At 41.4% G+C, this 25,873-nt stretch overlaps 1 protein-coding gene across 3 annotated transcripts in view; it reads left to right on the forward strand.

Moving 5' to 3' along the window:
• The first annotated feature begins 8,702 nt into the window (after positions 1–8,702).
• MYOF (myoferlin) overlaps positions 8,703–25,873 on the forward strand; it is a 128,828-nt gene continuing 111,657 nt past the window's right edge. For all 3 annotated transcript variants that reach the window (XM_033130762.1, XM_033130763.1, XM_033130764.1), the window contains exons 1-3: positions 8,703–8,994; positions 23,395–23,450; positions 25,513–25,604. In XM_033130762.1, coding sequence (XP_032986653.1) covers positions 8,907–8,994; positions 23,395–23,450; positions 25,513–25,604 — 236 coding nt within the window. In that variant the 5' untranslated portion in view covers positions 8,703–8,906. The remainder of the gene's footprint in view (positions 8,995–23,394; positions 23,451–25,512; positions 25,605–25,873) is intronic.

A 25,873-nucleotide genomic window follows, 5' to 3' on the forward strand; every position in this document is an offset into this window, starting at 1 on the left:
TTTTGCTTCAATGATCCAGGACAGGCCTAAGGCCACTCACCTAGATTAATGCACAGATTTACTTGACAAAAAAAGGTGAGGAATAATGAAACAGCAAAATATGAGATCTCAGTTGAGGTGAAGTTGGAAAGGGAATAGAGCTCAAAAGACAGTAGGTTTGATTTTGAATCCTGGCTCAAGTTTTTAACTCTTCTGAGCTTCAACTTTGTCAACTGGAAAGACAAACTCAAGAGGTCTTGGTCCCAGAGTTGTTGAGAGCAGTGCATGAGAGATGTGTGAGACCTGGCGTGTGGTCTCCACTAGCCAGGGAGTTCCATCAGATCAGAATTTTGGCTTATTCTCCACTGAAGCCCCAGCACCCGACACATGGTACTTGCAGATTCTCAAGTGTTTGTTGAACAAACAAACAAACATATTATTGATCAGTAAATGGCTGATCACTGTGTTAATTTACTTTTAACTCTCTTACTCTTTCTTGATTTTCCAAAGGAAATATGGTTCAAGTGTTGTTTTTTTTATAGTTTATTTGTTGGAATCTTACAGATTTATATCTAAAACCTGATTGCCTTGGTAAATGATGTGTTTCCAGGTCTCCGCTGGACAGTCATCTGGTGGGTTTTCTGGTCTTACATAGTCTATCTACTCTATCATGCCCACTTTTGGAGTCATTTTAGTCCCTACTTTCCACTGTCTGCCAGAGCATTCCAGGTATTTCTCCCATACTTAAGGTAGCATCTGCAGTGATGTAGTCCCAACACGAGCCTCAGCTGACGCCAGGGGGAACCCAGGAGCTGGGATGACCCTGTAGTTTGTCACCATTTGGGGCAAGGGGGCCAGGCCCTTGTACCCCTGCATTGATCGATCAGTCATTTGAAGTAGATTGTTCCAGAAAAACAACACGATCTTGGACAGGAAGTTTTCTTCAGTGTGGGTAATCCCTAAAGAGGTCTGACAGTGGAGGGACTTTTCTGGCTGCTTTCCCAGCAGCTGTGGGTAATGCAGTCTTCGTTCTCGGAGGGGGATCTGGGTGGCGTATTGCAGCATACATCACACTCTTATATTCCTCTAAAGCCAGTTCCATGACCACATTTACCATTAATGGGGTGGGCAGAGCATGCTTTTCATAGAAAAGCACTGCAAGTCACCTGACAACATACTCTCCTAGAGAAGAGGGAGCTACATGGGAAGACGGAAGACAACAGAGTAACACTTTTATGAGAGAAAATGCTTTTGAACTTGGAATTCTGTACTAGCCAAACTGTCAATCAAATATGACAGTAGAATAAAGCTATTCAGACAAGGGAGGTATATGCTCCACCAATACAGGAAAGTAAATCAAGAATGAGGAAAACATGGGATCTCAAATAAGAGATACAAAGGGACAGATGATAGAAAGGGAAACCCCAAAATAGTACCTGTGCACTAGCTTCAGAGCAAAACCTTCAAATCAAAACCATTCAGAAGACTCCAGGACAGGTTTCTTCATGAAGATGAAATTAATATAATACCTAATATGTTTGAACATACTGAGATATTTGCACAATTTGGCGAGAGATTAAGGTACAAAAGGCAACCACAAGGTATTAAATCAAAAGAAAAATTAAAAACATTGTATAAAGCACATCATAGTATATTTCATGACTCAGTTGTAAATAGTGTTCATATAGTCACAATAATGTAAATACTTGGCCTTGATAAATTTATGATATATCTATGTTGGGTGGATGGGATATAGGAAGTGTGTGCATATCTGGGTGGATTGAGGGGCAGTGAAGGAAAGTTAAGTCCTCCTTTTCTTTGTTAGGAAATAAATAGATAATGCCCCAAATTGGGAAATAAAAAAGTAGAAATAAAAGCATGTTATTTGGAGATAAATAACCAAATAATCAGATGAAAAATTTGAAAGTGGGGACCTTTGGGAGTGGAAATGCTGCTAGAAAATGTGGAGGTGAGGAGAAGTGAACTACTAATTTTGTAACAAGCTTAGTAGTAGGATTTCTTGATTCTTTTTGTCCTTCTGCTTTATTGAGATCTAATTTACATATAGCATTATGTAAATTTAAGGTGTACAACTGTTGGTTTGGTACACTTACACATTGAAAAATGATCTCCAGCACAGCATTAGCTAACACCTCCATCATATCATATCTTGATTCTTTAAAATAAATATAGGTAAGACTTATAAAATAGTAACTTATCGGAAGAAATAATACCAAATACACAAACTTTTCCATATAATAGAAAAACAGGGAGCAGCACTGCCCAACTCAATTTTATGATGCTAACATAACCTTGATACCAAAGCTGGACAAAGACAAAATGAGGAAGGAAAATTACAGGTCAGTCTTATTCATAAACATAGGAGCAAAAGTCATAAATAATGTTAAAAACTATTATCAATACAAATTCAGCAATATAAAAACCTTAAATACGACAACTGAATTGGGTTTCCTCCAGTAATGCAAGGTTAGTTTAATATTAGAAAATGAATATAATTCACCACATTCAATGTAAAAATCATGTCTTACTAAAGTAAAACCATCTGATAAAATGCAACTTTATTTATTTAAAAAGTCTTATCAAGGTAGGAATAAATAGAACATCTTTAACCTTAGAAAGGCTAATTACAAAAACCTACAGAAAATATGCTTATGGTGAAATATGGAGATCTTTCTCTTTGAAATAGGGAAAGAGTAAGGATATCTGTAATTACCACCCTTGCCAATATTGTAATGAAATGTCTAGCCTTTCATAGAGTAAGAAAAGGAAAAATAAAGTAAATGCAAGGATTGGAAAGGAAGGAACAAAACAGTTATTATTTGCAGATTATATAATTATAATGATAGAAAATCCCTAAGAATTTACTGCTCAATTATAAAAGTTAAAGTGAAAGCTTAGCCAGGTTACTGGACACAAGGTCAATATACAAAAGCAAATGTATTTTGCTGTACCAACAATAATTGAAAACTAAGAATTTTAAAATATATAATTTATGGGGCCGGCCTGGTGGCTCAGGTGGTTAGAACTCCATGCTCCTAACTCCGAAGGCTGCCAGTTCAATTCCCACATGGGCCAGTGGGCTCTCAACCACAAGGTTGCCAGTTCGATTCCTCGAGTCCCACAAGGGATGGTGGGCTGTGCCCCCTGCAACTAGCAACGGCAACTGGACCTGGAGCTGAGCTGCGCCCTCCACAACTAAGACTGAAAGGACAACAACTTGAAGCTGAACTGCACCCTCCACAACTAAGATTGAAGGGACAACAACTTGACTTGGAAAAAAAAGTCCTGGAAGTACACACTGTTCCCCAATAAAGTCCTGTTCCCCTTCCCCAACAAAATCTTTAAAAAAAAAAATTGAGTTTAAAAAATATATATATAATTTATAATAAGTCTCTTCAAAACAGTTAATGTCATGGAAAAAAGATAAATAATGGAAGACTGACTGTTTAAAAATAACATGATCAAAGAAACAAAACTGAAATGCACAAATGCAATGCATGTATCTTGATTGGGTCCTAATTTTAAAATATACCACAAATCTAAAGATATTTTAGTATAAGTAGGTGTTAGCATAATTGGATAACTTGAATACACACAGACATGGCCATATTATTGTGATATTGTAGGAAAATGTCTTTATTTATTTTAAAGATTTTTATTAAAATATAACCAACATACAATATTATATTAGTTTCAGGTGTACATCATAGTTATTCAATGGTACCCACCTGGCACTATACAGAGTTATTACCATACTATTGATTATTTTCCCTATGCTAAAGAAGTGATCACCATGATAAGTCCAGTAGCCATCTGACACTGTACCAAGCTATCATGATCCTATTGACTATATTCCCTATGATGTACATTATATCCCCAAGACTTATTTGTTTTATACATGGAACTTGGAACCTCTTATTCTCCTTTATCTTCCCCCCCTTTTAAATTTTTCAATTACAGTTAACATTTAATATTTTATATTAATTTCAGGTGTATAGCATAGTGGTTAGACATTTATGTAATTAATGAAGTGATTCCCCTGACTAGTCTAGTACCCACGTGGCACTATACCATGTTTCCCCCAAAATAAGACCAGGTCTTATATTAATTTTTGCTCCAAAAGACGCATTAGGGCGTATTTTCAGGGGCTGTCTTATTTTTTTCATGTACGACAATCTACATTTATTCAAATTCAGTCATGTCATCTTCTTCTGGAACATCGTCATAACATACTAAATGCATCCATCCATCTGGCTGACGATCTTCACTGGGTCTTATTTTCGGGGTAGGTCTTATTTTTGGGGAAACACGGTACAGAGTTATTACCATATTGTTGACTATATTCCTTATGCTTTACTTTACATCGCCGTGACTATTTTGTAACTACCAATTTGTACTTCTTAATGCCTTCACCTTTTTCACCTTGCCCCCAATACCTTTCCCATCTATCACCCCAGTTATATTAGTACCCATCTAACACATACATAGTTGTTACAATGTTATTGACTATATGCCTTATGCTATCGCCTACATCCCCATGACTACTTTGTAACAACCGATTTGTACTTATAAATTCCTTTTCCATTTTCACCCATTCCCAACCCTCCTCCCGTCTGGCAACTATCAAAATGTTCTCTGTATCTATGGATTTCTGTTTCATTTGTTTGTTAATTTTGTTCTTTAGATTCCACATATAAGTGAAATCACATTGCACCTGTGTTTTGCTGTCTGACATATTTCACTCAGTACAATAACCTCCAGGTCCATTCATGCTGCCACAGTTGGTGAGAACTCATTTCCTTCCATGGCTGAGCAATATTCCATTGTATATATGTACCACCTACTCTTTGTCCATTTAACCATCAAAAGACATCCAGGCTGCCTCTACATCTTGGCCACTGTAAACAATGCTGTAGTGAACATATGGATGCACATATCCCCTGGAAGTAGCATTTTGGGTTTCTTTGGATAATACCCAGAAGTGGGATCACGGAGTCTTTCTTTGTCACTTGTTATAGCCTTTCTTTTAAAATCTATTTTGTCTGGTATAAATATCGCTATCACAACTTTTTTATTTGTCAGTTTTCAATTTCATGAAATACCTTTTCCCCCTCTTTTTCAGTCTGTGTGTGTCTTTTGATCTGGTGAGTCTATTGTAGGCAGCATATGTATGGGTCTTGGTTTCTTATCCGTTTAGCTCCCATATCTTTTGATTGGAGCATTTAATCCATTTACATTTAAAATAATTGTTGATAGGTATGTAATTATTGCCATTTTATTTATTTATTTATTTATTTATTTATTTATTTATTTATTTATTTATTTTGTCTTAAGGAAGTCCCTCTAAGATTCCTTGTAATACTGGTTTGGTGCTGAGAAACTCCTTTAGCTTTTTCTTGTCTAGGAAGCTCTTTATCTGTCCTTTAATTCTAAATGATGGCTTTGCTGGGTAGAGTAATCTTGGTTGTAGGTCCTTGCTTTTCCTCCCTTTGAATGTTTCCTGCCAATCCCTTTCGGCTGCAAAGTTTCTGTTAAGAAATCAGCTGATGGTCTTAAGGGAGCTCCCTTATAGGTAACTAACTTCTTTTCTCTGGTTGCTTTTAAAATTCTCTGCTTGTCTTTAACCTTTGGCATTTTAATTATGATGTGTCTTGGTGTGGGCCTCTTTGAGTTCATCTTATTTGGGACTCTCTGCACTTCCTGGACTTGTGTATTTATTTCCTTCTCCAGATTAGGGAAGTTTTCTGTCATTATTTCTTCAAATAGGTTTTCAATTCCTTGTTCTCTCTCTTCTCCTTCTGGTACCCCTATGATGTGCATTTTGGACTTCTGATGTTGTCCCAGAGGCCCCCTAAACTCTCATTATTTTGGATTCTTTTTTCTTTTTGCTATTCTCTTTAGGTGTTTTCTGCTACCTTCTCTTCTAAATCACTGATTTGATTCTCTGCTTCATCTAATCTACTGTTGATTCCCTCTAATGTATTCTTCATTTCAGTTATTGTATTCTTTATGTCTGACTTTTTTTTTATGTTTTATATATTCATTTTTATGTTTCCTATCTCTTTGTTGAAATTCTCCCTGAGATCACTGAGCATCCTTATAACAAGCGTTTGGAACTCTACATCTGGTAGATTGCTTGTCTCCATTTTGTTTAGTTCCTTTTTCGCAGCTTTGTTCTGTTCTTTCATTTGGGACATGTTTTTCTGTCTCCCTATTTTGGCTGCCTCCCTGTGTTTGTTTCTATGTAGGGCTGCTATGCCTCCTGATTTCACTAGAGTGGTCTTATTTAGTAGGTGTCCTGTGGGACCCAATGATGCAGTCTCCCTGGTCACCAGATCCGGGTGCTCTTGTGTGGATTTTGTGTGTCCTCCTGTTGTAGTTGAGACTTGATTGCTGTTTGTACATCAGTGGGAGGGATTGACCCTCAGGCTAATTGGTTGTGAGGACTGACTATGACTACAGTGGAGGAGCTGTTGTATAGGAGCTGACCCTACAGAGCAGGATTTGATTTAGCAGGGCTCTGTTGCCTGCCGAGTCTGCCCTTTGGGTGTATCATCCTTGGAGGTGGCCAAGTGATGCTCTGGCCCAGTCTGAAGATGGCCACTGTTGCTGCCAGCCCCAGGATCACTTGGGAGGGGACCCGTTGCATGCCAAGTTCAGCCACAGCCTGTATCCTGCTCATGGCCACCTGGCATGAGCCACAAAGCAATCCAGAGATGGCTGCCACCTGCACTGTCCTTGGAGGTGCCTTGAGAGGCCATACCATGAACCAAGGCTGGCTGTCGCTAGTGCCGGGCTTAGGGCTGCTCAGCCAATGGTACAGGACATGCCAAAGCCAGATGCTGCTTGTTTGGGTTTTGTGAACCTTTGAGAGTTTTTAGGAATGTCCGCAGCATGAACTAAGTCAGGCCATTTATATAGAAAAGCCACTGGAAATGGCCTGAGTGTGCCTGAAAGTTGGGTCGGGCATGGTCTCAGGGAATCAGTAGGGTGGGGCAGAGGAACTGTGATAGCCAGTTTGATGGAGACTCAGATATGGCATCTGCATGAGTCTGCATGCTGGGAGGGGAAGGGCTCAACAAAGAAACAATGGCTTCTGCCAGCTCCTCTGTCTGGGAGAAAACTGCCCCTCCAGCTCTCACCCTGAATATAGACAATTCAGTTCCTCCCTGTATGTCCCTTGCACCTTTCGAGCTGCTGCCCCAGCGCTGAAGCTCAGAGTGAGATCAAGTGAGTCTGTTAGTGAGTAAGCATTGACACTCTGGGCTGAGGAAGGGCTGGGAGCCCTGGCTTTTCAGGGAAAGACCTCTGCAGCTGAGATCCCTCCTGATTTTTAATGGCCACACATGGGTGTGGGACCAGCGCGTTCTGCATCTGTGCCCCTCCTACCAGTCTCGAGGTGGCTTCTTCTGTATGTCCATAGTTTTAGGGCTTTGGTTCAGGTAGACTTCAGGTGATTCTCAGTAATGGTTATTTTGTAGTTTAGTTGTAATTGATGTGGTCCTGAGAGGAGGTGAGCATTTACCTACTCTGCTACCATCTTGGCTGGAAATCGACAAAGATTGTTTTTTTTTTGCTTGACTAAACTCTAGCCAGCCTCCTGAACCTTCTCTTAGGCTCATTTGTTCACTTCCTTATAAAATTTAGTTTTAGGAAGAACCCTGCTAAATCAGTTTACCCAGAACCGCCCTCCCACACACACCCGCCACATCTGATCACACTCATTACCTGATGGCGTTCCTCATTCTCTACCATTCCTAATGTGATTTCTGATCTCCCAACCTATGTTCAGCAAGAATCCTGTTTGGTCGGTTTAGCCAGAATCCCCTTTTTCCCTGATGTTTCCTGTTAGTAATTTTCCATCCATTCACACTGCTCCTTGGCTATAAATTCCGACTTGCCCATGCTCTATATGCAGTTGAACCCAATCTCTCCCTTCCACTGCAAAATTCCATTGCAGTCGTCCCTATACCTTTCTCAATAACCTTCCCCCTCCTTGAATAGTCTTCCTTGTCGTGTTTTAACAAGTATCATTATGTATATATGTATATATATACATATATATATATTTAATTTTTTTTTCTTTAACCAAGAAAGGGAAAACAGCTCTCAGGTTTACGCCCTGAAAGAGTGGAGAGCCGCTTCTCCATTTTTATTGAAGACTCTTAGAAGCATATGATAGAGCAGGAAAACGTAAGTGCCTAGCTCATGTCGTAAGGATATTTTAAGAAATCCTATGGTGAATCCTTTTGGAAAGCAAAGGATCAGACTCCAATATACCAATTTTGTAAACCCATATTACTCTTCAGAATTGGGCTTGCTTGAAATAAACTCAGTTATTCCTCTGCTATACAGTAGGTGGCATCCTTTAACTAATTTTGTTTGTTTTAAACTTCTATTAAGTAGTTGCCGAGTGTGTTCAACAGCATGAGAGAACCAGCAAAAGTTAAAATTTAAAAAATAACTAAGTAAAGTTTTAAAACTCTGTGAAACTCAGAAAACAATAAAAGCAGGGGCAGAAAACTAATTCGGTTTCACAAATTGTTGCTAAAGGTAGCAGCAGGGTCTTAGCGGTCTCGTGACCTGCCCATGTTAGCTCTGAATCCATTTCAGTTTCATTTGTTATACATAATTTTTCTTAGTTGAGGTTTTGTTTTTTTCACTTCCACATTTCCCGAATTCAAAAGTAGGTGCCTGTGGCACTGCGGAGACTCCCGGGAGTTTGGATATCAGTTTACACTAACCTTCAGCAAATAATCTGTCAGAGATCCACCCATTGCCTTTCCCCCTTCCCTGCTCGCTGAAGTCCTCCCAAGCCTTCTTTCCTGGGGCGGTGCGGCCGGAGCTCCAGCGCCCACGTCTCCTTAACCTCGCCTGCTGAAACTTGCTTTCTCCCATTCAGAGCCATGCTTCGTGTGATTGTGGTATCTGCAAGCAATATCCCTAAAACGAAATTTGGGAAACCGGATCCTATTGTTTCTGTGATTTTTAAGGGTAAGGAAAAGTTTTCTTCTTTTTCTCAAGCCCTCTTTTGGAATGTTAGTTTTCTGGAGTCACGTTCTTTCAAAGTCTGCCCTTAGCAGACTGATAAAGCCAAGTCTCGGGCTTTAGCTCGAGTTTATTACCTGGGCAGGTCAGGGTAGAAGACCAATTTCTGTGGACAGCTATTAATTAATTTTCCGCAGGAATCTGAGACTTGTTATTTGAACTTTAACAAGGTGATTTCTGTAAGCCATTGGAGGGAATATTCCATTTGTTAACCCCCAAATTTCAGGTATCAAAATGGTCTGTGTTGGTTCAAAGTAAGAGTAATATGCATTTTTTATTGTCTCTGCCTGTGAGAAATGGGTAAAGGAGGAAAAAGTGCAATTAAGTGGTCTGAGGTGCTATTTCTCCATAAAATAGTTAGTTCACTGCTGCTTTTATTGTCACTGGTCTTCTGAGAGGTGGGATGAAGTTATTATTTTGGATTAGTTTGTTTTCCTGTTACTTTGTGCCTCTATGTAATGTTTTTCATCTCTCCGAAGTTGGGATGTTTTTTGTATGTTTTATAGCTCTGAAATTGCTCATAGACAAATGAGCTCTGAACAAAGCAAGTCTGCAGTTCGGGGATCTAATTGTAGTTTGGTCTTGATGAATGACCTTGAGCAAGTGACCTCATTTCTCTGGATGTCAGTTTACTTTTCTGCAAAACAGGTGAGGAAAGGTTAAACTAGATCATCTTTAAAAGGCCACTGTAATTCCAAAAGGTTATTTATTGTTCTATGATATTTAATTTCAGTGGAGGGGGACAGGAGTGGTTGGTGTGATGGCACCCTCCCCGGCATTGTAAAATGTTTCCAGTTTGGGCTGGATTTATGTGTCTAAATCTGAGTTTAGGACCTTTATCATTTTCTGTTTGACCAAGATCGTTGGTAAGATTTTTCAGCTTACTTCTTGGCAGAAGGAATGAGACCGAGAGGGGAGGCCAGAGAGTGTTGGAGTCTGGATGGGCCCATGTTTCCTGACCACACCTTGGCACATTTCTCTCTTCCTCTAGGAAACTGACTACTTCTTCCTTCCAGTTTCTGGGTAATCTACGCCTTTCTCTTTTCTTTTGTCTCTTTTACCTTCCTATATCTCTTCTCAAACCGCTCCCTCTCAGGAGCAGCAAGAAAATGAAAGGAATGAAACCCAAAGCTGCCAAATGGTCTGTTAGTTTAAAAAAAAAAAAGAAAGATTTGTAGGGCAAAAGTTGGATTCTTAAAGGAAAATGTGGTTTGAGAATCTGGCTAGTAAATATGCAGTCATGTCATATCAGAGTTCATTTACATGTATTAAGTTTACAGAAAATTTTTTTCCTTGATGTATTACATAATAAGGACATACGTGGAAAGTTTGTATCCTTCACCATTGACATGTAAAGACAAGTAAGAATACGTTGGATTCAATCTGGTGATGTCATTATTTGAGACAAGTCATATAGATTATAAAGGAATTAGAGTTTAACATTTTATTGAAATGTGACTTGCTTTTTATCTGGAGTGTATATACATTGTTCAAAAATTATAAATGACTAAAAATATGTCTAAGGCTATGAACATAAACACTCAATTGAAAGTGGAAAACTTCAGTAAAATTGGGCAAACATAGTCTCTCCAAACAATGACATCTAGATTATTTAACTCTAGTATCTTCCAGTCTCCTTTGGTTGTACAAATTGAGTGGTAAAGTCATTCATTCATTCATCTGACAAGCAACTTGACAGAAGAAACACTTCTGAACTCCCAGTAGGAACATCTGGACTCTGGCTGATAGAAGCTAAATATCTGATGACCCAGTGTTAACTACCTAGGTCTCAAATTTCTTACATGTGGAATGATGGGAGCTGATCTCCTTAAGGTTCCTTTCAGCTTTAAGAGTCTATAATTTTACATACCATGTATTGAATACCTGTTCTTGGGAAGATATACAAGGTGTAGCTTTAGGCGCTAGAGCGGATATAGTAATTTTTCTTGCTCTCCATCTATTCCAGTGGTTTAAAACCCTGGTGATGGCTAACCCTTTCCAGGTGTGCCTCCCAATTTTGAGCACTGTGTAAACTCAACTAACATTAAGTTCTTACAGAACTGAGGATACCTGTACTGTGATGTGTCCATCAGAGGGAACTCAGAGCAAAAGATATGCCTCCTGGTGTGGAGTAGGGTAGAGTGGGGCAAGAAAGATGTAAAAAGCCCAAACAGAAGATCAAGACAGCACCAAAAAAAGCCCTTGTGTTTACTGAAAGGTCTAAAATTTTGCCTTGGGAGCACAAAACAAAGATCAGGGCAATAAGCAATTTTTCTCAAACTCAAAGCTGGTTAGAAGAATGTCCAAGTAATGGACGTGTTAATGGTGATGCCATGTAGACACCGTGAGGCCCCGTTAGACGGTACCTACACTGTGGTTGGGAATGTGCTGCACTGACAGCCAACTGGTTTAGGGGTGACCCCAGTTTTTTGGAACTGAACCCGCAATACCTCTGAGATATGCATGTATTTACAAAACACTCTGAAAGGCAAAAGTGTTTCATCTACTGAGTCATTCCCATCACTTCCGGGAGAACAGGGCTTAGAGACTCACTCACCACCTAAGGAAAGTGGCCACACCTTATTGAAGCATGAGAACTCTCAAAGGTACATTTCCCAAAGGTGTATTTTACAGGCTCTCAGTCATTTATAAAGCCACAACTCCTTTTCAAAAATAAATTAATACAGCACGTTTTTCTTCCCTTCCTCCACAACACATCTTCCGTGCATGCCCTCAAGGTGTGTCCAGGGGTGCTGGTATTTTTCTGGTTTTGGTTTACCGGTAAGTTTCTCCATCCCCATGGGATTTGGCCCATGGTCTTCCAGAGATTTTGGCATGGGTGGACAGCCTGAGGGACAACCACTTACTATACCAGCACCAGCATTTATTAAATTCTTACACTTATGTCCACACCTGTTTATATGATCTTCTTTAGCCCTCACTTTATTATTAGGAAGTAGGTATCATCTTTTTCATTTTACCCTTGGGGAAACTGAGGCAGAGACAGGTCAGGATTCAACTCAGGACTGTCAGACTCCAGAGTCTCCATGTATATTCCCCAAAGTCATCATAGATGAAGAGACGTAACCTATGCTTCAAACAACCAAGTCCTATGATGAATGCTTCCTCCCACTCTGAACAGATTGAGTTGTTCAGTGTGTTGGGGTCATTTGGACCCAGTCTGAAAGAGGAAGACTGTGTACTGAGAATGGAAGAACTAAGAAGAAGGAGAAGGAGAAGGAGAAGGGAGAAAGAAAACCCAGCCCTTCTGGGGTGAGTTTCCACAGGGTGAGGAAAGCCTTTATGACCTGCTGTGAGTCAGAAGCTCAGAGCTGACAGAGCTTAGCAGTGAATCAATTCTTCTGATAACCAAGTTAGAGCCTTCTTGTTAGTGGAAACTAAACCTCTAACTTATTATTGTACATATAAAGTATTAAATTTAATATTTGAATGGCAGGGTGAGTCTCTACGTCATCTCACCTCAGTTCTCTGCTTTATTACCTTCATCACCTTTTACATCCCAATAGCACAACTTATAAATTACATGTAAAAAAAATCCTTCACCTTCTCTCTCTTTCATTATTAAAAAAAAAATTTTTTTCCTTTTGCTTAACTCTCCTCATTGTCGGAATTCACTGCCTGGACAGTCCCCGCCTCTTTCCCTCCTCTCCTTTGCTGCTGTTTCTTCCTGCTGCTTCTCTCAAACATAAATACATTCAACAAATATTGATCAAGAGCACACTCTGCCAGGCTGTGTGCTCAGCACTGCGAATCAGATGAGGAACAAGCCAGACTTAGCTCCTGCCCTCATGCAGCTTGTAGTCCTGTAAATCCAGTGAGAGTGCTATGAATTCAGAGTCAAGGAGTTTAAATTCCTGAAAAGGAGACATCATCACTAATGGCAGATTATACTCAGGATGAGAGTTTACCAGCTGTTTATTAAACACTGCTCTCAGTGCTTCACATAGATTTATTCGTTTAATTCTCACCCAAGGATGAAGTTTTTCATTTTATAGCTGAAGAGACAAAGTCTTAGGGAGCTGGTGGCTTGCCTTTTTCAAGGTCCCACAGCAGGTTCTAGGTGGTCCTGGGACCCACAAGTCCTGTCCACTGCTGAGGCTGTAATACCCCTGTGTCTTGAGGAATCTATATTCAGCCCACCCTGGGATAATGAGACACGTGGGCTCAGGGCTCAGCTCCCTGTGGCTGACATCCAGGCTCTGTCTCCTACCCATTGTATTTCCTTGGGCAAAGTCAGCCCTGGGGGGCACGTGGTCAGACCAATGCCAAGGCCTGGGGCATGGGTGCCTTTGGGCCACACACCTCTGGCCTTAGACGCTTTGTCTGAGGCTCCATATGCACTCCGGTTTCTCTCATGTGCTGGACACATTATGATGACTTCCCGTGTGTGCCATGGCCTGAGGAAGGGCCCCTTCCCAGGGTATTTAAGTATGAGAAGCCCTCTCCTGGACTTGATTGCATTTGTTCTTCATTACTCTGGCAGGTGTTCAGGGCAAATATTGTTGATACTCATTTTTGAGATGAGAAGCTTGAGTCTCAGAGAGGTCAAGAGTGGCCAAAGCTGGGCAGCCAGGAAGAGGAAAGGAATGACCAGAACCCCAGTCCTGAGGCTCTTAGTCCCGTGCACTTCCCCCCTGCTGAGTGCGTATCTGGCTTTCTTTGTGCTTGGCATCCATCTCCCTTGCTTGTCTCTTCTAGCCTCCATCCCCATCCCACGAACAGGCAGCAATCCACAAAAGCTCCCGATTCCCAGCTCTGCCTCAAACCTGCAGCAACGGACCAACCTAGCTCGCCAGAGTCCAGAGGTCAACGCCACACTCAACACAAGAGGGAGGGCTGAGGATACTGGATTAAAACTGCTGCTGATGGCAAAAAACCCATTTAAAGAGATTATTAATGATGCGACATCACGGATCTGAGATTGAGTCTAGTTTAGCTAGAAGTTTGTTACCTGGGAGGGATAGGATCCAATGATCAAGATGTTGACTGAGTGCTTAGTGTTTATTTTCAAAGTTCTTTTCTGTGACTATGTTATTTTCTCTTGATAGCATCTCTTGGAGGCAGAGGACTTGGGTCCTCTTCGTGTTGTCTGATGGAGGCATTTTATGATTCTGAGCTAACACATTAGAGTGTCCCCCGTATCCTAGGCACTGTCATGCTTTCTCATTTGATCCGCATCCCAGCCGTGCGAGATGGGCTTTGTCATCCCCTTTTATAGGACAATTAGGCCTTGAGAGGCCCTTGTGAAAGTCTAGGAACTCTCCATCTCTGGAAGCTGGGTTTGAATGGAATTTGCTGAAGAGATTTCATTGTCTAGCAAATTATGTCTCAGAAACATAGACAGGAGAGGGTAGGAGCCAAAATGCCTGCATTCAAATTCTGGCGTGTTTCTTACTAGCATGTGACCCTGGACTAGCTACTTAATTTTACTGTGTCTCAAAGTAAGAATAATAATAGTAACAGGTAACATATGCAAAGCCTTGGCATATTATGAGCCCTATCTATATATGGTAGTCATTATTCCTGGGCATTAGGTACCAATATTTATTAATGAAGAAATCTAAATGCAGAGAGTTGGAGTAAGTAGCCCAAAGTCACTCAGATGTAAGTGATGAAAATGTGGCAGGTTGCCTGGCAAGCTCAGCCTGCAGAGGTTTGGCAATGAGACTTGGGGCTGCAGCAGGAGCTCTGCCACTTACAAGCTTAGGATCTTGGGTAAATCAGTTAACATCACAAAACCTCAGTTTTCTCATCTGTAAAATGGGGATTCTAATACCTCTCTTATAAGGATTAGACGTGAATGTGTTTAAGTACCTGGCACAGAGTGGATGCTCACATGTAAAACAAACAAGCAAACCAAAGTGGCATATCGTACTGTTCTCCACTAGGGCAGCTAATCCAGGTGCAGCTAATCCAGGTGTGTGGCTTACGGTACCTGGGCTCCATCCACCTGCAACTGGGCAGTTAACAGAGCTGGAACGTGACCACTAGGCAAAGTCAGCGTTTAGGAAGAAGATTCTGTACAGGTTGTTCAGGTAGCCTGGGCTTGACCGCAGTTCCCTTGGAGGATTTGGTTTTGATTCAAGAGCTTGTATGCTTGAATGGGAATCTCCAGAGGCCAGTGGGATACTGGTTACGGAAAGTGGGATACTGGGCACGGAAAGTGGAGCTGAGTCACCCTACCTACCCTTCTGTCTGGGCATTTCTGTTTATCAACGATATCCCTGACTGTTTTAAAAATGTACAAAACAGCCTTGCTTTGTATCACAGTTACCTTCTGGCCAAAATACCTTTCCCCTAGAACCTGTTTGGCAACATCTCCTGGAGCAGTCGGGCAGCCAGGGCTGTGAAACAAAAAGTTAGAAACACTCCTTTAGCCAGGTCGACCTGGATGGGCCACATGTCTCCGAGCTCCCCCAAGTCCTTCTAAGTTCTGAGGGCAGAAGTCTCCTACTGGCCCTTCTCAGAGCTTTGTCTGCCCCCTGGTTCTTGTGGAAACTCTCCCATATGCTGGTGGCTGCCAGGCTGACTGCCAGGGAGGAGCAGTCACTGCCCATATGCCAGCTGCTCCAGGCGGGCCTCAGAGGTCTGGAATGGAGCCATGGGAGAAAATTGCTCCACCAAGGCTGTGCCCAGCATCACTTGGCACTTTCTCTGATCCAGGGAGGGATACCCCCTGGGGTCCACAAGGGGCGCTGCCCAGGTGCTGAAGTAAGAAATCAGAGCTCCTTGTTGGTTTTGTGCGTACTGTGTGCTGCGGCTGTGAGGAGCACTTCATATTCATTCTCTCACGTAATCATTAAAGCAACCTTAGTAGTAATACTTAGATAAGTTTATGAAGTTCAATTCATTCAAACCATGGAGAAATTACTATGTAATAAGCACTCTAAGGAGAATAACAATATTAATAAACTATAGCTTCAGCCTTCAAGGACTCACTATCTGGTCTTAGTCCTGCAACTTTGGACCCTGCTCGGTCGCCAGAGTCTGAATCCCCGCTCTACCGCTTACTAGCTGTGTGAACTCTGATAAATTGCTAATCGTCTTGGTTTCCTCCTTTGTAACTGGGGGTGATCATAATAGAATTTACCTCTTAGGGTCATTGTGAAGACTAAATGTGGCAGTCCATGGGAAACACCGGGAGTAGTTTAGACTACTTAATAACTGTTAGCCATGCATGGGTAGGCTTCAGGGGGTCTATGAAATTCTAGGCCAAATAACGGGTGACTTTGTATATGTGTGTGAATGTTTCTCAACACAAAATGTCCAGGACCTAGGGATGCAGAAAAGATGTAGAAGTACTTCTGAATGGGAGGTGAAGTTTAGCGGCATGGCTGATCTACTTTGTGTGCCAAAGAGCTGAGGTACTTAGAGAAGTTTTCTAAATAGCACCCCCACTTCTCCTGGGGCCATTTCAGTTAGACACAGTAATCTAACCAGTCAGGACTTGGGAGTACTTCATAAGTCCCATGTCTCTGGAAGAAAACTTAAAGATTATTGAATCGAAACTCACCAGTTTATACAGGAGGGATTCTGATCTCAGTGTAGGAACCTATGTCTCCCAGAGATAACAGCTCAAAGAAATGAGAGAGATTTCACTGATTTGAAAGTCCAGTCAGAAATGCTGGGTCAACACCTATCCTTTTTCTTGTAGGATTGTTAGGATCAGTGAGATGGTGTGTCTTTGGAAGTATTTAAAATGTGTTACTATTGAAGGGGACCAGTAGCTCAATGGATAACACATCTAACTACAGATCAGATTCTAAAATGTGTTACTAGGGTTTCCGGGCGGGAATTCCCACCCGGAAACGCTATGTGTTTCCATTGTAGATGTGAGTGTGACTTTCTTGAGCACCATGGGCTCTCCTGAGAGGCAGAACCAATAAGAGATTTTATATAAATACATATATATATAAAATCTGTCCATTTATCTATCTACCTACCTACCTGAGAGAGAGAGAGAGAAAGAGAGATTTTAAGGAATTGGCTTGTAGTGATTGTAGGGGGCTGACAAGTCTGAAGTTTGTGGGGCAGGCCATCACTCTGGAAATTCAAGCAAGAGTTGATGTTGCAGTCCTGAGTCTGAAATCTATAGGGCCGGCCAGCATGTTGGAAACTCCAGCAGGATTTCTGTGTTACAATCTTGAGGCAGAATTCCTTCTCCAGGAAGCTTCAGATTTTGCTCGTAAGGCCTTCAACGGTTTGGAGGAGGCCCACCCACATTATGGAGAATAATCTGCTCTATGTAGACAATTGATTGTAAATGTTCATCACATCTATAAAATGCCTTCACAGCAACATCTAGGCTAGGATTGGCCCAAACAACTGGCATCACAGCTTAGTCAAGTTGATACATAAAATTAACCATCACACTTGTCCTCACAGCAATCTAGTCTTTGGAATCATGGTGTCTCTCAAGCCTTTTCAATATAAGAGTCCAACACACTGTCTAGTAGGTGAACAGCAAAGGAAATGGTTCCATGCCAAAGGGTACGTGGTGGCTTGGCAAAGAGTGCTTGTTCAGTTCTCAGGGAAATGTTATTCAGAAGTTGGCATGCGAGTTAATTAGAGCAATGGTGACCTTCACAGAACTGAGAGAGAAACAGGCAAAGCTGATCAGGAAACAGGAAATGTCCCGAAGAATGCCTTGAGTCGTAGTCTAGGGTGTATTCTGCATTTGAATCAGTTGTTATGTTCTGGGTTGAAAGTATTTAATTCCTTTCCATAGGAAGGAACAGTCATCTTAATAAAATTAGAGTGGGAAGTGGGGGAGGTGATAATGTGGAGAAGGGGAGTTTCCTGTAATTTAATCGGATGTTAAGTGCCTGCAACTTCGACCTTTTTCAGAAAAGAGGTGGAATTGAACAATTGAATAATATAGACATATGACTCTGTGGCTGCTGATAAGAAAGGAATTTATCTACTTTTTTTTTTAGGAATTTATCTACTTTTTTTGGCTGACATATTTATATGTGAGACTAGGCTTTCAACACAATGTAATGTCCGAGTATTTTGATAAAAATCAGAACCTCCTTCTTGGAAGGGATTCTCCAGAAGGGAGAGCTGGGTTTCTCCAGGAGGATAGGAACTAATGCCAGACTTAATTATCTTCTACTAGCTGGACAGATAAGAGGTACGGTAGTTAAATGTGTGGGGTTTAGAATCAAAGTAGTCCTGAGTTAGAGTGTTTCTTTTTTTAACTGAGTAAATTTGAAGATGTAATTGGCTTTATTAAGCGATTCATGAATCAAGCAGTATCCCATCTAGCAACTAGAAGGGTGCTCTGAGGGGTTGTACAAAATGGAAGGTTTTTATAGGAAGAAAGGTGAGGCAAGAGAGCTACTAACAGAAGAAAAGAAAGGATCATTTTGGGGCCCAGACATCTTTTCTTTGGGAGAAGAGAATTGGAAGGGTTTTTATCATGAAAATTGCCTTTTTCCTAGAAGGGGAGCAGGGGTTGGAGGTGGAGAAGGCCCACGTGACAGATTACCTTACTAGTGCTTGACCAGACAATTCCAGACTGGTTGGTTAAGGTTATGATTCTGAGAGAGATTGAACTGCAATTAGATCAGGTATTAAATGTAGGTTTGGTATCATAGGCCTTTAGCATGAATGATGCCATTTTGGGCCTGTGGTTTTCTCTTTAAAACTCGCTAACTCTGTGACATTGGGCAATTTACCTAGCCATTCTGGGCTCGCTTTGCTCATCTGCAAATTGGGACAATAACAGTGCTTACTTAGGCTTGCTAGGAGGTTTAAATGAAATGATATAGTGAAGGATTTAGTACATGCCTGGCTGGGAGTGAGCGCCCCCTAGAGGGTAGTGTCATTAGCATCAACATTGTGCGCAAGTACCAGGAGTAGCAGGAATTTCCACGTGAATAGTCCCACTGATCTGTTGTCAACCTGCATCTGCTGGGACTCAGCTGGTCCCCTTTGTTCCTGACACACAACTGAATCAATGATTCAGTTCATGAACATGTATTAGAAGAGTTGTTGGGCAACTTGTTTTTTTTCTCATTGGATTATGAACTTCTTGAAATTCTAAAGTCCAGTTTTTAGCACCCTCCTTCTTAAGTGGCTTGTATCAACCAAATGAAGCTTAGCCTAGCTAGCATTCATGGCTTCACCGTGTGACCATAATTTTCCCACACAGCCTGGTTGCCTTTCCTCCCTTCCACATCCCTTGGTTCCAGCCAATTGAGCTGTGCACTGTCCCCAGACATGACCTGACTTATTCTCGCCTCCTCCATGGCTGACCCACCCACCCTGTTGCTCCCACCTGGAGTGACCTTTTCTTCCCAGATCCACATTTCAATCCATCCTTGTCCTTTGATCCCCAGTTCAGCCTCTTTCTCCTCCATGAGGCCTTACCTGGTGCCGACAGCCTGAAGTCATTGCCCCTTCTTCTGAATTTGTATTTTCATCTGTTACCCTTCTGACAGCAAATGAAGCCTTCTTTTTATTTTAGTCACCTGACCACAACTACCTCCCCACTGGACCATGTGAGGGCATGAACCATGTTTTGAGTATCTTTCTATCAACCACAGTGTCCAGCTCAGTGCCCTGCAAGTTGTATTTCAAAGATATTTGTTGGGGGAAAGAATGAGGTTGTTGATTAGGTTTATGGAAGAACTCACTTATTCCTGTTGCTCACCCTTTTACGGGAGGAAACTCCAACATGAGTATGAATTTGGCAAGAGTATGGTGGGGGGGTTTTGCTACTTGGTGAAAACATGCATAAAGATTTGTTTGCTTCCTGTATTCTATAGCCCATACACTCCATTTGTGGAACGTTTGAAAACCAGGAATTATCTTACACTCTTCTGTTTCCCCAGTTAGTAGCACACAGTAAGTGTTTAATAAATGTTTGAAAACATATGAATAAACAAGTGACCTTTGTCACACTCTTCAACTGCTGACTCTGGAATAACCCTGTCCCTACAGGGGGTGGGAAGGTCAGTAGTACCAGCCTCGGCATCCAGATAGCCTTGTAGCCTTTCTTCTCCGACTCTGATTCCCAGGTCAGTCACTTGGTGTAGGATTGTACTCAAGTGAGCAAGTACTGGCTCTTTCCACCAACTCTCTGCTGCCCTTGTGCCTGCCTTAGCTCCCTGTCTAGAATCTTGGGGAGGTGAAGACTAAAATTTTATTTCAATACCATCCTTCAGTGACCCAAATCCTACCCCAAGCCCTTGTGCCCAATTTCTGAAAATTATTTGCGGCCTTCTTGTTTTACTTACTTGCTGGGGCACCTCTTGCAATTGCCCATCTTTTCTTTTGAAAGTCTGCCATGGTCTCAGGATCCAGATTCACTCTCTCCTGACTCAATTCTCCACCCACCCAGGGCTGGTTATAGCAGTAAGGCTGCTGGTGAGCTGGAGGAATATTAATGGTACCATTTCGTGCTTGTCAAAGACAGGGATTTTTAACCTTTGTCAAGGTCACTAACTCATTTGATAATCTGATGAGAGTAAGAAACTCTCTCCTCCGAAAAAAACCTCACAGATGTAGTATTTTTTATGTTGGAGCTAGTAGTCTTAGAGAGTCTCAGGATGCCCTGAAACCAGACCTTGGGCTTTCCTTGGCCATTGCCCAGGGTGCCCATCCCATCCCACATATCATACTTATGCTTCTTTATCCAACCTTTCTGGCAGCTTTCAGTGAGGCACTGTGATGTGAAGGCAAACGCACACTCAGGTTTGGAGCCAAGGAGATGTAGATTCAGATTTTGGCTCTGTTTCTTTATCACCTGTGTGACCTGAGACAAGTTAAGCAACTTCTCTCAATTCTTTGTCTGTAAAATGGATGAGAATATCTACCTTGCAGGGTTGTCATAAAGATTTGGAGACACTGCAGTAGAATGCACAGCCTGGCACCTGTGCATGGCTATTTAAAGAGAGCTGGTATAATTGTGGATAGAAGCCATTTGTTCAGTACTGTCAGTTTATAAATCCTTTGTGCTCCTCTTTCTCTCAAGTGCACTTTGTTGTATTGTAACCAGAGAGGAAGACTGAGAGGTTTCTGTCAGAGTAGAAGAGGAGTGAATGGGCCCAATCTGGAAGTGTGGGAGGGGAAATGAGGACAGCGTCTAGGTGACTTCAGAGTCAGACCCAGTGAGGGGCTGTGTAGGCCATACAGAAAAAGCCACGGTCAGAGTGAACTAGCATAGGTCCCGGCACAAGCCGACGAGTAGGGTCATGCTGCAGTTTAAAAGGGAAGCCAGTAGGGCTATGGGAGCCCACTCAAGTGGAAAAGTTAATGCTTAGCAGCGTGAGGGGGATGACTCATGGTTTAGCTATGCTGAGGTCTTGGAAGAATGAAGTGGTTAGTCCCACTGCTGGCCGTGTGCTGAGAGCCTTAGCGATGTGACATTCAGCTGAACAAAACACACTACCTCCTACATCCCACAGCAGGAGAGGGGAAGCCAAGGAGTGGTTCAAAACCTAGCCCGTGCCACTTACTCACTGGGTGACTTTGAATATGTTACTCAAGTTCTCAGTTTCCTTAGCTGTGAAAGGGGGATGAATATAATTATACATACCTCCTAGGGTTTTTAAGGAGATTAGATGATGTGAGAGAACAGAAAGTATATATGTTATTCTCCCTGACCCCAACCCCATTCTTGGCACAGAGCTTCTAAAACCCTTATAAATTCCTTAGTGATTAGAGCACTAGGACCTTCTGTTCTAATGAGGTGACTCTGGGTGCGCTCCTAGATGGGGCTGGTCCCCAGAAAAAGACTGTAATTAGAAACTTGGAATTTTCAGCCCCGCCCCCCACTTCTCTAGACTGGGGAGAGGGGCTGGAAATGGAGTTAATAATTGATCTTGCCTACGTGATGAAACCTCAGCTCCATGGGACAGAAGCTCCTGTGCTCATGTATCTCTCTGGCTGTCATCTGTATCCTTTGTCATAGCCTTTAATAAACTGCTAAACATAAGTGTTTCCCTGAGTTTTGTGAGCCACTCTAGCAAATTGATTGAACCCAACAGGGGATCACAGGAAGCTCAGATTTATAGCCAATCTGTCAGAAGCACTGGTGAGAACCTGATCTTGCTGCTGGTGTCTGAAGTGGCGGTGGGGGCAGTCTTGTGGGACTGACCCCTTAACCTGTGAGATTTGATGCTATCTCCAGGTAAACCGTGTCAGAATTGAGTTAAATTGTAGAACTCCCATCTGGTATTGCAGAAAGTTGCTTGGCGGGGGAAACCCTGTCCCCTTCACTCCCCTCCCCTATATGTCTTGTGTCAGAAGCGTTATGAGTGTTCTGTGTGGTAGTAAAGGAGACACACAGGAGAAAACTTTTTCTTTTCTTTTCTTTTTTTCCCCTGAAAACAGATGATCTAATGCTTACCAAGTATTTTGTACTCAAACATAAGCTTTTATTTTGGATTTGGAGACTTAGGGACCTAATAGTAACCCCTGCTGTTTGGACTTCACTCAAAGGAAACTTAAACACCAGAATTAACACTTTTTTTTCATTCCAAAGTATTTATTTCCACAAATTTTTATCCAGAGCTGAATATTAGGAACGAGTACAAACATTTTTCTATAAACAAAGGTGTCGTTTACAGATTTGTTCAACATGCAAAAGTATTTTTATCAATATTTCTTCTACAATGTTAGATTTACACCTCTAGGTAGGTGTACTATCTAGTCTCCCACACACAGAGAAAGGACTTTGTATCTTTAAAAAGGTGGGCCAGGAGTAAAGGAAGCCCCCAACTCTCTGTGGGTTCTAGAAAGTGTTTATATACAAATAAATTACCTTCTGCTGAGGCCTGTGGGAGGGAGTCCAGCTTAATCTTAAACTGTGTTGTGGTCTTATCACCCGCAGAGGCAGCATGGGCTTCAGAGCTGAAATACCAGATTATATCAGGGCACCGCTGCCGCATTTGATGAACTCACATTTCTTAACTCCTTTGCGCCTCAGTGTCCTCATCTATGAAATGGGGGCACCTGCATGTCAAAGGTTAGCTTCGTTGGCTTCTTTCTGCAGAAAGCTAGCGATGCAGAGGCCCTGGGTAACCTTGGTCTGCCGGAGCTGGTGAGGGAGAAGCAGAGGATCATGGCATTGCCATGGTTTTCAGTCCCCCAGCCCTGAACTCCTTTAGACCTGGCGATGGTAAACACACTTGAGGCCAAATCACGCTGTTCAGTTTGGAAAAATTTGATTCAGGTAGCCTCTGTCCTAGGCAGAAGAATGGGAAAGTGCAGGCACATCATTGGCTCGCAGGGAAATCCTCTTTGAGTGAACAAATGAATGGTACATGTTCTATAAATATTTCTAATGGATTGCTGTCTCTTATTTTTTATTTGCAGATGAGAAAAAGAAAACAAAGAAAATTGATAATGAACTCAACCCTGTCTGGAATGAGGTAACTTCATTGTTTTTTCAACTTTGTTTCAATGGATAAGCTAGGTTATCTCACGTTTGGTCAGAGGTTAACTCTTCCCTTTGGGAGGAGAATCTGTATATTTCACCCCCACCTCCTCCTTCTCCCCTTGTGGCCCCAGAGACAGCAGAGCAGTTCAAGGGGACATAACACAGTGACATCTCCTGTACAGTATAGGTGTGGTGAGTGGAGCCTGGACAGGAGTGAGGAGGGTTGGGTTCTAGCTTGGAACAGCCTTGAGCCTGCTGTGTAACACTTGGTTGGGTTATGTTGCATATGTGAGCACATCCCATAGAGCAAGGGGTGGAATTAGATCATTTCTAGAGTCCCAGAGAAAAAGCTCCATAATTAAAAACATATCTTCATGTGACTAATTATGAGTGTATCACATGATACTTTGTGTGTCTGGCTGAGTCAAGACATTTACTGTTTTTAGGTTGATAAAATAATTTCTATTTAACTAGAAATACCAAAAACTTCAGATCAGCATAAAAAAATTTCCTTTGGTCCTATCATCCAGAAGCAACTACTGTTAATATCTGGGATGTATCAATAAATGTTTATTGAGTCAGTATATTTAATAATATATGATGTCTTAAAAATAGCATGTTAATATCATATAGCAAATACAGTTTCCTTCCTATTTTTTTACTATTATATCCTGAGTATATACCCATATCATTCCATTCGAAATCATTTTTAATGACTATGTAATATTGTACTGAAGGAATATAATTCATTTACCTTCCCCCCCAGTGTTTAATATTTATAGGTATGTGAAAATTTTAATTCTTTCCACTGAGTAGGATTTTCCTATGCTAGCTAAGTTTTGAAAGGTTGATCATCAGCCCCATTGTTTTTTCCAAAAGCTTCCTGGATGAGTGCAGTGATAAATGTCTTTGATATTTTCACTACTAAATCTGGAGGCTGTGAAGACTTCCCCTCCCAATAGTTTCAGTATCTCTATGCGATAAAGACTGTACCTTCTCATTGAATGAGATGAGGATAAAAAGCTTCTTCCTGCCTTTCTGCAAAGCCTTCACACAGAGCTCCAAGAATATAACAAATAGAAGTACATTCTTGTTGTATGTGTGTGCATCTAGTGCTTTGGGTTTTGAGTAATCCTAACATGCCGCTTTATATTTGAGGTCAATCTCTGTGGCCAATGGCAGAGAGATGTATGATCATGTGAGTAGGCGTGTCCTCCACAGGGCGTTATCCATCTCACCCCATTTTGTTCCCAACGCATTTTTTCCTTCATACTGCACATGTATTTACCAAGTAAACTTTCCAGTTATAGTTTTATAACTGAAACCTAAACCAAATGAAATGCCAACCCCAAGCCCGTTGGAATTACTGGGTGTGTTCTAATATGAGTTATGAGACATATTCTCCATCCACTCCAAACCCATTACAAGGAGAATCACATCATCAGTAGATGCTGCTTTAATTCATTTATCACATAATCACAGGCACCGGTAGTGCTCTGTTGATTTTTTTGCATGTGTTATTAGATAGCAATTTGTTGTATTAAGATGAAAGTCTCTTCTGTGTACAGCACTGACAACAGTGGGACTTCAAATAAGGGGCATTTTAGAAAACATTTTCTTAGATTACTCATCTCTTTGATACTAATGTTTAGGGAGAGCAAGTAATTTAAGCATAACCATTGAAGAAAGCATTTTCATGCATACATTTTATTTTATTCTTGAAACAGCTGTAGTAGGCGTTCAGTCAGTTCTCTGACTGTGAGTAGGGGTTTGGTGACTTGTTCTAAGCCACAGAGCCAGGTAGTAAATGGGAAGCCAGGAGTTGCTTCCAGCTCTTCTGGGGCTAAGTCTGGTTTGTTTTCCCACAACCGTCAGCAGCCTCCAGCTTTAGAATTAATTTAGCATTTAGTCACTTCCACCTAGCTACAGAATTGAGTAATTCAAAAGGTTGTCATTGGTGAAGATAATGACCCAGCGTTTAGTGTTGGTACATATTATTATATTCCCTGATCCTTTTAACAGCCTTTTTGGTTTCATAACTTTTCTGTGGACAGATTTTGGAGTTTGAATTGAGAAGTATACCACTGGACTCTTCATCTTCCCTCAGAATTGTTGTGAAAGATTTTGAGACAGTTGGACAAAATAAGTAAGTTGATTTCAAATGTTTTTCTCATTTTACATATTATCTTACTATTGTATTGTGTTGAAGAAAAACATCTTTAATACCATTTTATAATACTTCCAATATAAACGTGTTTTAATTCCCCCACTTCTGAGTCAATATCAGACGTGGTTAATCAATCACAGTGCTTCACCCCAAACTTCTGTATTCCTAAGAGGCTATAAACACTAAGCCACCACTAGTCTATCCAATTTGGCACATAGGGTGAACCTGTTTACCCTCCTGAAACTTCT

The sequence above is a fragment of the Rhinolophus ferrumequinum genome, chromosome 16, assembly GCF_004115265.2.
Source record: "Rhinolophus ferrumequinum isolate MPI-CBG mRhiFer1 chromosome 16, mRhiFer1_v1.p, whole genome shotgun sequence".
NCBI lineage: Eukaryota > Metazoa > Chordata > Mammalia > Chiroptera > Rhinolophidae > Rhinolophus > Rhinolophus ferrumequinum.